Below are 15,040 nucleotides of genomic sequence, written 5' to 3' on the forward strand. Positions count from 1 at the left end.
AACCGTAGTACTCTCCATTAAAATGGCTTTTAAACTTAATTTGCAATGAAAAATATAATGTTTAATATTAATATAATATTATGTAATATATTCCTTCTATTTAGTCATTCTCTTAAGAACATTTCTCAAGAACAACACTATTACTTTTTATGTTGAATTTAACCAATGTGTTTCATGTCTGTCCTTCCATGCAAGAGGATCACATTGTAAAATTTTGGCATTGGCCAACCTGTTCTTTTCTTAAGCAACTAATTCAGAGCTTTTTTTCATGGTAAGCATTCTGGAAATAATTTTTAAGCCAGTTATACTTAGTTGATTTGGTGAAATTTAGCCAAGTTTTTAGACATGAATATCTTTGGTTGGTAATCCTTTGGCTAAGATGGAAATTTTGCTTATTTTGCTATTCAGAATAATAGTATTTTAAAGCAGTGCTGTCCAAAGGAAACATATGTGTATTACATAAGCAATTTAAAACTTTAGAGTAGCTACATTAAAAAAAGGAAAGAGGGGAGCGCCTGGGTGGCTCAGTTCGTTAGGCCTCCTACTCTTGATTTTGGCTCAGGTCATGATCTCATGGTTCATGAGTTCCAGCCCCACGGCGGTCTGTGTGCAGATGATGCAGACCCTACTTGGGATTCTCTCTCTCCCTCTCTTTCTACCTCTCCCCTACTCATTCTCTCTCTTTCTCTGTCTCAAAATACACTTGAAAAAAAAAAAAGCAGGAGAAATTTAATTTTAATGTATATCTTTTGAATTTATATCTGTTACCATTTCAACATGTAATATGTAAAATATACAGAATTAATTATGAGTTGTGCTTATATTCTTTTTTTTGGATACTTCTACTCACAGCACATCTCAGTTTTGACTAGCCAAATTGCTGGTTTTAAGAGTAACTAAAATAGAGGGGCACATATATGTATACACGTATACAGGTATATGCTCACAAGTAAGATACAGGGGTTCTTTGTTTGTTTCTTGATGAAAACTTCTGGTTAATTAAGTCTTACTAAAGATAGTTTATGTTTTTTCATTGCTTCCTGATCCACGGGACTTGTAACTCCGAAGAGACAATTAGGTGACTAAAAAGCGTCCTGACTTCCACTTTTGCAGTCTTACCTTGGCAATGATAATCTAACTCGGAATTGTTACCGCAGGCCTTGGCAGAAATCGTATTTTGAAAAGGAGTCTTCTGAACCTTTTCCACTAAACATACAAGTGATAAATGTGACTGCATTTTGTGTATTTTGCTTTTTATAGGTGTCTGCTGCAGATCTTTCGTCGAATAAGGATGAAGAAGAAAACTCTATGCATAATACAGTGGTGTTGTTTTCTAGCAGTGACAAGTTCACCTTGCATCAGGTTTGAACACTTACTGTCTTCTGCTTTCTGCTGTACATGCTGAAGTTGTCTAATGTTGAGCTGTAGAGCTTTATTAGCTACGAAGGTAATTTAAAAAATAAAATTCATATATTCTGAGCTTAGTCTCCAACCTAAATTATTACGTTCATGTGTCTTTAATTTCAGGATATGTGTGTAGTTTGTGGCAGCTTCGGCCAAGGAGCAGAGGGAAGATTACTTGCCTGCTCTCAGTGTGGTCAGTGTTACCATCCATACTGTGTCAGTATTAAGGTAAATATACTTAAATTTAAATCAGTTAAAAATGTATTGAAATTTGATGAGTATATCATCCTCTTTCCATTTCGTATAATTAATCAAGTGTTGTTTGCTAGGATTATTAGACATACATAACTATATTTAAGTGCTTTCAATATTGCCTTTCAAGTGTTAACTCCTCTATACATCTGTGGTCTGAGGGGCACCTGGGTGGCTCAGTCGGGTAAGCGTCCGACTTCGGCTCAGGTCATGATCTCACGGTCCGTGGGTTTGAGCCCCGCATTGGGCTCTGTGCTGGCAGCTCGGAGCCTGGACCCTGCTTCGGATTCTGTGTCTCCCTCTCTCTCTGCCCCTCCGCCGCTCACACTCTGTCTCTGTCTCTCTCAAAAATAAATAAACATCAAAAAAAGATTTATAAAAAATAAATCTGTCGTCTGAAATTATAGTGGTTATCCTGAAAAAATAAAAATAAAAAGGCATGCTTTTCAAAGATACTTTATCCTGCAATTTGCTCAGGTGCGAGGTTTGGTTGATGCATTCTGTCTACTGACAATAAAGGTTGACCCCAAGCAGAAAACTGTATGAAAACCCATCATTCACCTGGTCTCTCCCCAAGTTCCTTCTTAGCCCTCATCCATATAGGAAAAGACATTTTCTGTTAGGCTTCTTGGATCAGTGGGTTGGTTTTTTTTAAATCCGTTTTGGAGCAATTTTGGCCATCTCTTGGTATTTCTTTTTCTGTTCCCCTTTTGCCCTTCTGGAGCCTCAGTCGTGTGTGCACAGAATTGTAGGATATAGTCCCAGATCGCTTTCACTTTCTTGATATTTTTCCAGTTTTTCTTTCTGCCCTTTAGCTTATTCCCCAAAGTCACTTTTATTATGCAGTATCTAATCTATTTTTTAAAATATAATTTATTGTTAAGTTGGCTAACATACAGGGTGTAAAGGGTGCTCTTGGTTTTTGGGGATAGATTCCCATTCTCATCTATTTTTAAGCACATCCAGTGGATTTTTCATGGAGATGATTGTATTTTTTAATCTTAGTTTTATTTTATAGTTTAAGTTATCTCATAGTTTAAAATGTTTTCTTGAGTTTTTTCTTTCAAGTCATTGTATATACTGATAATTGTTTGCTAATTCTGTCATGTCTGACATTTCTCATTAGTATTACTTATTATGACCAATATTAGCTTACTTTTCCCCTTATGAGGATGTATTTTTGTTTTTAATTTAGTAATTTTTGATTGTGGCAGTTGTGTATTTTGCTTACATTGTTGGGAATTTGGGTTTTGTTCCTGTAAGAAGTAAGGAGTTTTTGTTTTGGCAGGAAGTTATTGCGGACAGTCGAACCTTCTGAAACTTCTCTAGCCTTTCTGGGATAGGCCTCGAGAACCTTCACTTTGAGGTGGCTCTTCTTAGACTTTTTGGTCTTAGAATCATTAACAGTCTTGAAAATTATTAAGGACCACATAGAGTTTTTGTTTATGAGGGTAATAATGATTGAATATTTACCGTTTTAGAAGTTAACTAGGAATACTTTAAAACACAAAAATATTCAAGCATGTTTGTTACGATGTCATGTAATGAGGTTTTATATTTTACATATCACATAGCCTCTGTAAAACATCACTATAAGTTGGGGCGCCTGGATGGCTCAGTCGGTTGAGTATCTGACTTCGGCTCGGGTCATGATCCCTCAGCTCATGGGTTCGAGCCCCGCGTCGGGCTCTGTGCCGACAGCTCGGAGCCTGGAGCCTGGAGCCTGCTTCGGATTCTGTGGCTCCCTCTTGCTGCCCCTTCCCTGCTCATGCTCTGTCTCTCAATAATGAATAAATGTTACAAAAAATTTTTTTAAACATCACCATAAGTGGATTAAAGTGAAAAAAGCGAGTAACATGTCAGTGTTATTATGAAAATAGTTTTGACCCCACAGACCCCTGAGGGTTTCCTAGGTCACACTTTACTAACTGCTTTTTTAGCACTCGTTTAGTCTGATACGTGAGACATGGCCTTTTTGACATCGCTGCTGAGTTCCCCTCACGTCCCTGCTCCCCCCGGCGGCTCCCTATGACCTCCTTCACCAGTGTCTCTTGACTCCGACTGGTTGAGATTCAGATGTCTTCAGCCTTGTATTAACTCTTGTACTTGTTCAGCTTGCAAATTCCCAGTAGCCATTCTTGGTCCTGGCTGCGTGTCCTTGTTTGGCCTCCTATAAATGCAGCTCGGTGTTCAGCCAAAGACTTGAGGGAAATCCTGTGTGGATTTCTGGAGCTCTTTTTCTTTATTGCTCCTTCCTTTCCGGGACCCTGTCCTGCAGATTGCAACTGCCTCAACCTCCGAGATCTCCACCATGTGTCCTCAACTCGGCGAGACCCCGATACCTTGTGGGTTTCTCCCTCTCGGCGCAGCATTCCGGAAAATGTCTGTGGACAGAATATTGTAGGACTGACCTCACTTGTTTCCCTCTTCTCAGAAACCATAGTCCTGTTCTGCCTTTTGCTCAGTATCTGAAACAAGTGTTTCCTACGTTGTGTCCGTTTTCTAGTGTCTTATGAAGGGAGAAGGGTCTTGTCCCAGTTACTCCATCATAGTTGACTCCAGTACTCTCGTACACTCTTAAAATGTCTTTCACAACTTTCTACATGGTACCATGAATGGAGCCCTGGTAATACCTTTCTTGAAAGAACTTTTGAAAATAAACACTAGCCATGTCAGTAGGAGAGAAAGAGAGTTGATGTTAGAGCCCAGCGGTCTATACAGGGAGTGGGAAGTGTGGAATTTCAACAGGGAGAGACAGTTGAGGCATCACAGTGCTGCGGCGGGCACGTCAACTGGGTTGGGGTGAGGTCTGGACTGCCTGACCTGAGTGGTGTGAATGCTGGTGGGCGTGGTAACCACACCTTAGCTTTGAGTGAGCAGAGCTGAGCAGCTTGAGAATTTGGCCTGTAAAGGGCCACAGGGTAGGTGTCTGTGAGACAGGAAGACATGTAGGAATGAAGAGACGTTATTTTGAAAGTTTCTACTGTTAATAGCTTGGATCTGTCTCCCACTTGATCTTACTGTTCTTCTGAGCCAGGGGTTGGTCAGTTACATCACACAGGCCACCTGTGGCCCACTGCCTCTTTCTGTAAATGAAATTTTACTGAAATATAGCTGTGTTCTTTCATTTACATACGTCTCTTGTGGGCTTCGCACTGCAGTGGCACTGTTGTGTAGTTTACAGGCCACGTGGCCCACAAAGTTTAGAGTATTTACATCTGACCCTTTACCAAAAAAGTTTGCCGGTAACTGCTCTAAGCCATCCTGCTCTTCCTGCCCAAAGCTCTTTTCTCCATTTGGGTAAATAATATATTATAACTTGATAATCTATTATATAATATAATCTATATATAATATAATATAACGTATAAAATTATTATAATATACATAATTACATATAATTATATAATATAGTCTATAATATAATAATATAATCTTAATAATCTGTGACTAATTTAAAAGAATCAGTAGGCTAATCGCAGTAATAAATACACATGCTTGCAGATCAAATAGCTGTCGAAGACTTTTGATGACTGGCCGGCCCCTGTCCTATTCTGCCTCCACACTTGAGTCCTCGCCCCCAGGCAGCCACTTTTCATCTTCTCCTAGTTACTTCAATAACTCTAAATGCTGGTGCTTCTGCTGTATCTGTGCTAGATTTTGTTGACTTTCTGCTGTGAATAAATAAATGCTGATTTAGCTCTTAAAATATACCCCCTATACTCCCCAACACCCTCCCAGTGTTTTCGTTGTTTCACTACATTTAGTTAATAAATGTGTTCACTGGAGATCTAGAAAGTGTTCCATACCGACTTTGGCTCAGGTCACTATCTTGCGGTCTGTGAGTTCGAGCCCCACGTCAGGCTCTGTGCTGACAGCTCAGAGCCTGGAGCCTGCTTTGGGTTCTGTGTCTCCTTCTCTCTGTGCCCCTCCCGTGCTCGCACTCTGTCTCTACGATGAGTAAAAACATTAAAAAGTGTACTATGGCTTTGTCTTTCATGGAGTTTTTAATAGCAAAAAGAAAATAATGATTCACGATTCTGCATTAGTTTTTGTTGTTTGTTTTTACCTACTGTAGGAGCATGATTATATCAAATTATTTTGGCAAGTAACTGTTTTTCTGGAAAAAGTTGTACCCCTTTACAGCACTCCCCTTTTCTCTCTCCTCCTCTGTGCTGGTAATTTCTAGGTCTGTTGCTGAGCTCTCCTTCTTCAACTTCCCTGAGCTGAAGTCCTTCGTGCGTCCATTGTTCTCTGCATCCTATCATCCCATGTCTTCCTTGTTCTTGGTATAACTCTAACTTTTTCCTCATATGTCTAAGTAACTCTGTTCGAAGAGGCATTCGGAAGCTGAAGTTTGAGTCTTTGTATCCCTGAAAGGTGTACTTTTACACTTAATTGCTTGGTTACTTGCTTGTGTCTTGAAAATTATATTCCTATAGAATTGGAAGCTATTACTCTGTTGTATCCAGAATTGGACAATCTGATGCCATTTTGGTAGTTGTTCTTTATTTAGCTCTTTTATTTTCCTTTCAGGTAGCTTTTAGACTTCCTTATTCCTCATGATCTGAATTTTTATTCTGTATTGTGACTTCTTGCCATTTCATTTTAACACAAGTACTTTGTGTCCTATCTGTAGATTCTAGTTTTTGAGAGCTTTCATTTGGTTCCAGATTCATAATCTTACATGGTGTGGTTGGTTTGTGGAGTTTATCAGAAATATAGAAATTTTAGGGGCGCCTGGGTGGCTCAGTCGGTTAAGTGTGCAACTTCGGCTCAGGTCATGATCTCACTGTTCATGAGTTCGAGCCCTGCATCGGGTTCTCTGCTGTCAGCTCAGAGCCTGCTTCTGATCCTCTGTGTCCGTCCGTCCCCCCCCCCCCCAGCCCCCCCCCCCCCCGTTTGCCCCTCCCCTGCTCATGCACATGCGTGCACTCTCTCTTTCTGTCAAAAATAAATAAACATTAAAAAAATGCATAGAGACTTTCAAACTTTGCTGCTAACTTAGACCCTGTGCCAGAGGAGAATATACAGAAGAGTGATGAACTTCAGAAGTCCTAGCTTCACAGCTGAAAATCCTCCAAGATCATGAAATGTCCTTGGGACATATTTTCTTAGGAACTCATGTTTTAGTTTAATGTGTTAGATTTTTAAACATTGACTGTTTAAGTTTATTTATTTATTTTGAGAGAGAGAGAGAGAGGGGGAGAGAGCACGCATGCACGCACATACACATGCACGTAAGCCAGCATGGTAGGAGCAGAGAATGAGGGAGAGCGAGAATCTCAAGCAGCCCCCATGCTCAGCATGGAGCCCAATGTGTGGGGCTCAGTCCCACAGACTGTAAGGCCATGACCTGAGCCAAAATCAAGAGTTGTACATTTAACTGACTGAGCCACCCAGGCGCCCCTAAATATTGACTTTAATATACAAATCCTTTTGCAGTGTACATAAGTTTCAGAAGTATGAATTCATGAAATGTCATAGATGGAAACTATGCCAATACATTTTCAAAACCTAAATTAACAGCTAAGGGGCAGTTTACTTGATCTCTTCAGTATCCAGTCACTACATCAATAAAGTGGACATAAATCCACAGCACAAGGTAGTTATGCGGTCTTAAAAAAAGTCGTTAAAATATGTACTGCTTTCTGTCCTGTCTAGCAGATAGACTTGTGAAAGCACATGAATGCCCCCACCCCAGGATGGGGCCACTGTTGGTGCTCATACATGTTGCTTGCTTGCCTCTTTACCTGCTTCTTGGGACATAAGCACCACATACTCGTTTATTTGGCATATGTGATCATGCAAAATGAGGTGTGTGTTGATGTATAAATCACCAGGATTGGTTGTGTCTTTTATAGATCACTAAAGTGGTTCTTAGCAAAGGATGGAGGTGCCTTGAGTGCACTGTGTGCGAGGCGTGTGGGAAGGCCACTGACCCCGGAAGACTCCTGCTGTGTGATGACTGTGACATAAGCTACCACACCTACTGCCTCGACCCTCCTCTGCAGACAGTGCCCAAAGGAGGCTGGAAGTGCAAATGGTACTCTAGGACTTACCTTTCCCTCCTTGGCCTTGCAAGCGCACAATGTTTCCACATCAGTTTTTGAAAATTAGCCACATGCACTGACGTGCGTAATACGTGTTTGTTATGACAGACAGCACACCACTTCTCAGAAAAATTTTCAGATATTTTTCAGAAAAATGTTCAGATATATTTCAGATACATTTCTCAGAAAATTTTCTGATTTTCAGATATGATTTCCCCCCATTCTGTTCTTGTATAGCTTCTTGAATTACAGTAACTAAGTAAATAAACCGGACACTTGTTGGGGGGGATTGGATTGCAGGTGTGTGTGGTGCAGACACTGTGGGGCAACGTCTGCAGGCCTGAGATGTGAATGGCAAAACAATTACACACAGTGTGCTCCCTGTGCAAGCTTGTCTTCCTGCCCCGTCTGCTATCGGAACTATCGGGAAGAAGATCTTATTCTGCAGTGTCGACAATGTGACAGGTATCAGGCTGCTTTTTAGAACTTTTATTCTTTTTTGCAAGCTTTTCTCTTTTAAATGTAGCAAAAGGAAGTTGGAAAACAACGTTCTTCGATCTTAAATTTAAGAAACAAGACCTTTTTTTACTTTCCAGAGTTTCTGTCAGCTAGAAACTACAGAAGTTTCCTGTTTTGTATCCACAACTCCACACTAAGGTTTTTAACTTGGGGCTTTTAAGGGTTTATGAATCCCTTGAAATTAGATGCAGAATTACTGCCTGCATATATGCATTTTTCTATGGAGGGTTTCTGAATCTTTGATTGGATTCTACAAATGATCTGACAGATTGTATTTTCCTTGAACTACTTTTTTTTTTTTTTTTTTTTAAAGCTCTGGATAGTAAATGTCTAGATATTGGGTACCCGTTCCCACCCTCTCTAAGTAGTATGTGTACAGCTTCAAAATCAAGAACGCTTTCTTTGTTTTCAGTGGTGTATTATTGTACTCTGGTAATAGTTGAGCACTGTACGTGTGGTATTAGTATTATTTCATCAGTAGTACAGGATTCTCAGTACTTGCTGCCCACTAATTTGTTCAAAGGCAAGACAACTCCTTTTGTTCCTAGTTAATAGCCAGCCTCAAACACGAGAGCTGTATCTACCCACAGGACATGCGTCCCAGGAGCACGTACACACCACACTGTTCGCAGTCTTCTGAATTCCTTCATACTTGCCCGGACTAGCTTCCTTCTCTCTCCGCTGTGTTCGGTGTATGATCGGAAAACAGTTACGCTGTCCTCCTCATACACTGTCCTTTTGCTTCCTTCCCAGTATTTGGTCTCATTCCTTTTTCTTATTCAAAGCTCCAGAAGTTTCGGTGGGTCCGTGGGCATGGTTAGGAGAAAGGGCAACGTGGGCAGGATAGGAGGAATGTGTGAGGCTTAGGGCTTTAAATGCGGCAGCTGTCCACTCCTGTGGTCGTTTTTAAAAGGAAGCCATTCTGTGTGCATTTCTGTTTCTTTCTTTCTTTTTAAATGTTCAAATATGGTCTTTTTAGATGGATGCATGCGGTTTGTCAGAACTTAAATACTGAAGAGGAAGTGGAAAATGTAGCCGACATTGGTTTTGATTGTAGCATGTGCAGACCCTATATGCCTACGTCAAATGGTAAGAAAATAACGTGAACGGTGGGTCTGTGCTCCTACACCTCACCGGCACTTTGCTGTCTTTTTGTGAAACAGTTATTTGGACAAGTATTTTATGGAAAATAAGTTACTTTTAGTTATAAGTGAACTCTTATGCTCCCAACTTAATGTATTAAAACAATTTGCTTACATAAAGAAAAGGAACTAAGCATATATTATGGATATAAAATGTCATTTCGCTTTCATGCCTCACAATCTTGCAGTGACTAGCTTGTGTAGAAATCCAGTATGTTGCTTCGTATCTTGGCCATTTTTCCCTCCATGATGTGTGTTTCCTTTACTACTTGTCCTTGTTTTTAAAGATAGCCTTCAACTTGATTTAGTGTTTAAGTGTTTATTTCAGTAAAATGGGTAAAGGAACAGAAAATTTAGTTATGTGTCTTTGTATACTTTGCTTTTTCTGAAGAAATGACACGAATTGTTTTCATTTCAGTGCCTTCCTCAGACGGCTGCGAATCTTCACTTGTAGCACAGATTGTCACGAAAGTGAAAGAGCTAGGTAAAGTCTGAAATGCTGTTCCTTACACAGGGCGTGTAAATGCTTAATTACTGAGGTATCTGACTTGCCACATGTTCCGTGCCTTTATCCTATGAGTGTTCATTCTGAATTCCCTGATGTCGGGTATCATTCCTGTCATTGATACGTATAAAGTGTTCATCTTATCCAGCTTTGGTGGGACACTGTTCCTATAAATCTTAGCCAATTGGCAGTGAAACAACCACCCTTAAAGTAATCATCAACTCTGTACTTGCTTTGGTTTCATTGATATATTACTGTGCTTAGTAATGAATTAGGAGAAGAAAGGTTCTAGTTAGCAAACAGGGATTTTTTTTTTTTTTTTTTTTTTTTTTGGAATTAATTCAATCTATTTTTTTCTGAAATGGATCAGCTAGAGAGGTATCTTAATAAGATAGTTTTAAACTGTTGTTCTTTTTTCTAACAGTATTTGATATTGGATACTAAAACATTTGAGTAGTATAGAAATTGTTGTAATAAATAGCAATTTTGTACATTTAAAGATGTGCAGGATTTCTGCTTACTTACTGCCTCTTCCTGACAGTGATTATATTGATACTTTGCTTTCTAGATGGGTTTCTCTTATGTAAATTGATCTCCCTCTTTCAGTCTGAAAAGATATTCCAGGAGAACGGTCATAGTTGAATAGCTGAAGCATTGCTTTTAGCTTCATTGCTTTCTTTCTAAATCCTTATTTTGATAATTGAGAAAAAATGCCGGGAAGATCATTTTTTTTAAAAACTTACAACTTCTCTGCTTAAAATCCAAAGAAGTTCAACCAATTATTTTTAGTTTTAACTGAGTACTGTTAATTATTTGTGCATTTCATAGATAATTGCTTTATAGTAGTCACATTCCCTTCACATGGGTATTTTGGAACAGTAATCAACTTAGCAGTGAAAATTAAAGTGAGAGTTTTGATTTGTATCCTTGGGATATTGTAATTTTAGATCCACCCAAGACATACACCCAGGATGGTGTATGTTTGACTGAATCAGGGATGACTCAGTTACAGAGCCTCACAGTTACAGTTCCACGAAGAAAACGGTCCAAACCAAAGTTGAAGTTGAAGATTATAAACCAGAATAGTGTGGCTGTCCTTCAGACCCCTCCGGACATCCAATCAGAGCATTCAAGGGATGGAGAAATGGATGATAGTCGAGGTAATACTAACTTATTTTCCATTGAATGTGTTCACAAGAATTAAAGTACATAAAATATCTTCCAAAATATATATGTTTTATCTCAGGGTAAATTCTACTGACTTAGGTAACCCTTGATGTGACCCTTGGCCTTTCTAAGTGAGTTGTCTTCTTGGGCTTTCCAGATTCTCTTCCTTTCACATGTCCTCTAGAGCAGACTGTCTTACATTATAGAAATCTCCAGGAACACCATTTTTTTGAGGATCACAGATGGGAAAATTCAGAGGGTGTGACTCTAGTTTGCAAGGTAGCAGCTTAAACCTCAGATGCTGTGAGCTCAGATACCATGGCTAAGTTAAAGTAGCCTTGACCCATGTGTTTCTACCTGGAAAAACCATTATTAATGTTCAAGTGTAAATTTATGTTCAAAGATGTTCATCATAAACTCCTCTGTTGATGAATGTCTTCTCGATCCCAGTAGATATAAAGGATTTTCTAGCTGAATCCTTAAGATGACAGAATAATTTTAGTAGTGTGCAATTCAATAGGGGTTATATTTTTGCTTATCTGAAGAAGATCACCATAAACTTATTTCTTTTTTGATTGGTTATCTCTTTTCTGCTGAGAAATAAATAATTACCTTTGCTCTATCATACCATGTTATTCAGCAGTATTTATTGAATGCCTACTCTGTGCTGGATATTGGAAGTCATGTCAGTGAACAAAGCAGATAGAACTCTCCACTCCTAAAACTCACTTTTTAATATTAGGAGAAAAGACCATTTTAAAATACGTAACATAGGAGTGCCTGGGTGGCTCAGTTAGTCTGACTCTTGATCTCAGCTCGGGTCTTTTTAATTTTTTTAATGTTTAGTTTTGAGAGAGAGAGAGGGAGGGAGGGAGACACAGAATCCGAAGCAGGCTCTAGGCTCCGAGCTGTCAGTATAGAGCCTGACATGGGGCTCAAACTCACAAACCACGAGGTTATGATCTGAGCTAAAGTCAGATGCTTAACCGACGAGCCACTCAGGTGCTCTTCAGCTCGGGTCTTGATCCTTGGGGTCCTGGGGTGGTTCAAGCTCTGCGTTGGGCTCTGTGATCGTCATGGAGCCCGCTCAAAAAATATATACATGCGTGTGCGTGCGTGCGTGTGTGTGTGTGTGTGTGTGTGTGTGTGTGTGTGTATCATAATAAACGAGTTATTAAAATGTGTTTGGCAAGTGCTATAGAAAGCTAGCATTGGAATAAGAGGAATTGGTAGTGCATATGGTGACGTGAGGCATCAGATGAACTGAAAGCAGTATTTGAGCACAGACTTTAAAGAGGCGAGTGGACTACTTGATTACCTGAGGGAAGAACATCCCAGATGGCGAGAAAGCTACTGCACAGGCTGAGAGTAGGAGCGTGCCTGGCATGTTTCAGGAATGTGAAGACCAGTGTGTCCAGCAGTGAACAAAGGCGACAGTAGGAGGTGATGAGATCAGAAGTCTAGCTATATTACAAAGATGTAATCATCAGGACAGTATGGCATTGGCACAAAACAGACACATAGACCAATGCAACAGAATAGAGAACCCAGAAATGGAAACGGGACAGAGACCTGCAAAAGAATGAATCTGGACCACTTTCCTAAACCAGACACAAAAATAAATCCAAAATGGATGAAAGACCTAAATGTGAGACAGGAAGCCATCAGAATCCTCGAGGAGAAAACAGGCAGCAACTCTCTGATGTTGGCTACAGCAGCTTCTTACTTGACACATCATCGGAGGCAAGGGAAACAAAAACAGAAATGAACTATTGGGATCTTATCAAACTTCTGCACAGTGAAGGAAACAATCAGCAAAATTAAAAGGCAAGTCACACAATGGGAGAAGATATTTGCAAATGACAGATAAAGAGTTAGTATCCAAAATCTATAAAGAACTTATCAAACTTAACACCCAAAAAAACAAATAATCCAGTGAAGAAATGGGCAGAAGACATGAATAGACACTTTTCCAAAGAAGACATCTAGTTGGCTAATAGATACATGAAAAGATGCTCAACATCACTCATCGTCAGGAAAATATAAATCAAAACCACAATGGATACCACCTCACGCCCGTCAGAATGGCTAAAATTAACAACTCGGGACACAACAGATGTTGGCGAGGATGCGGAAAGAGAGGAACCCTTTTGCTCTGTGGGTGGGAATGTTTGAAACTGGTGCAGCCATTCTGGACGATGGTATGGCGGTTCCTCAGTTAAAGTAGAACTACCCTATGACCCAGCAATTGCACTATTAAGTATTTATCTAAAGGATACAAAAATGCTGGTCCGAAGGGACACATGTACCCCAATGGTTATAGCAGCACTGTCAACAATAGCCAAAGTATGGAAAGAGCCCAAATGTCTGTTGACTGATGAATGGATAAAGAAGATGTGGTATATACATACGATGGACTATTACTCGGCGATGAAAAAGAATGAAATCTTGCCATTTGCAACAACGTGAATGGAACTAGAGTGTATAATGCTAAGTGAAATAAGTCAGAGAAAGACAAATATCGCATGATTTCACTCATATGTGGACTTTAAGAAACAAAACATGAACATAGGGGAAGAGAAGGAAAAATAAGATAAAACCAGAGAGGGCGGCAAACCGTAAGAGACTCTTAAATCCAGAGAACGTGAGGGTTGATGGGGATGGCGGGGGAGATGGGTTAAATGGGTGATGGGTATTAAGGAGGGCACTTGTTGGGATGAGTACTGGGTGTTCTATGAAGTGAGGAATCACTGGGTTCTACTCCGGAAACCAATACTACACTGTATGTTAACTAACTTCAATTTAAATTAAAAAAAAAAAAAAAAAAAAAAGTCGTCGTCGTAAAGGGAGAGAGGAGGCAAGACTGAGTAGGTCATACAGACTCATAAGGCAATGCTTGAGCTTGTGGATGGAGGTAATCAGAGGTTACTGAGAGAATGGTTTAATCTTACTCATATTTTATTTAAAAAAATTTTTTTTTAACATTTATTCATTTTTGAGAGTGAGAGAGACAGAGCATGAGTGGGGGAGGGTCAGAGAGAGAGGGAGACACACAATCCAAAGCAGGCTCCAGGCTCCGAGCTGTCAGCACCGAGCCCGACGCGGTGAACTGCGAGATCATGACCTGAGCCGAAGTCGGACGCTCAACCAACTGAGCCACCTAGGCACCCCATAATCTTACTGATGTTTTAAATGGAACACCCGGTTGTAATGTGAATAGACTGTGAGGTCCAAGAGTTGTGGCACCTAGATCATTTAGGAAGGTGCCACATTTGTGCAGGTCAGAGAGAATTGTGGCTTAGCATCGGTGTGTCTTTTATCAGTTAGTCCTCACATTTTCTGTGCAGTATGTTGTGTGTGGTTGGGAGAAAAACTTCCTGATGCTTCTGTATAACTGATGTTCAAATCCTATTAAGCAGAAAATTTGATTTTAAAGTTTCGGGGCTTGTGAAGAAATAGTCTGTATATCTGGGAGGAATTGATCAGATTACCATCCACCAGAGCACAGTGAAGAATTCTAGTGTCTAAGGACAGTGGGAAACCTGAAAAATGGTTCCACAGTTACTTAAATCTGGGAAATGCTGCATTTCACAGAATTTGGAAGATTTCTTGACAGTACACATTAATTCCCAAAGTATGAGATTATAGAGCCTTTTAAAAACGTGGCAGAACTACAACAAAAAGGCCTGAGAAGGTTTTCCCTTCGATGACTGTTGCATAGGACAGCGTTCAGGGAAATGATGGGCATGTCTTCAGCGTGTAGCTTCCAGATTGGGTCCCTTGAAGGCGTGTCCCCTTGAAAGTGATTTTCTACGTGATGTCACACATAAGTACATCCTAGGTCCACGAACCCACAAAGTCCACACGCATTTGTGATGCTCCTGGAACGTTGTAACAGCACCTTTTCCTTGTAGCTTTTGTCAGCTGTTTACTCTTCGGATAAGTGGTTCTTCAGGAAAAATAAGTCATGAACGGTCATCTTAGCACATCAACAACAA

General features: G+C 40.0%; 1 protein-coding gene across 18 annotated transcripts in view; it reads left to right on the plus strand.

Annotated features, from left to right (window-relative positions):
- KMT2C (lysine methyltransferase 2C) overlaps nucleotides 1-15,040 on the plus strand; it is a 285,986-nt gene that overhangs the window by 201,648 nt on the left and 69,298 nt on the right. For all 18 annotated transcript variants that reach the window (XM_058723731.1, XM_058723732.1, XM_058723734.1 and 15 more), the window contains 7 exons: nucleotides 1,261-1,362; nucleotides 1,528-1,632; nucleotides 7,521-7,702; nucleotides 8,010-8,174; nucleotides 9,208-9,317; nucleotides 9,789-9,854; nucleotides 10,823-11,035. In XM_058723731.1, coding sequence (XP_058579714.1) covers nucleotides 1,261-1,362; nucleotides 1,528-1,632; nucleotides 7,521-7,702; nucleotides 8,010-8,174; nucleotides 9,208-9,317; nucleotides 9,789-9,854; nucleotides 10,823-11,035 — 943 coding nt within the window. The remainder of the gene's footprint in view (nucleotides 1-1,260; nucleotides 1,363-1,527; nucleotides 1,633-7,520; nucleotides 7,703-8,009; nucleotides 8,175-9,207; nucleotides 9,318-9,788; nucleotides 9,855-10,822; nucleotides 11,036-15,040) is intronic.

This window comes from Neofelis nebulosa, chromosome 4 (assembly GCF_028018385.1).
Source record: "Neofelis nebulosa isolate mNeoNeb1 chromosome 4, mNeoNeb1.pri, whole genome shotgun sequence".
In the NCBI taxonomy this organism is placed as follows: domain Eukaryota; kingdom Metazoa; phylum Chordata; class Mammalia; order Carnivora; family Felidae; genus Neofelis; species Neofelis nebulosa.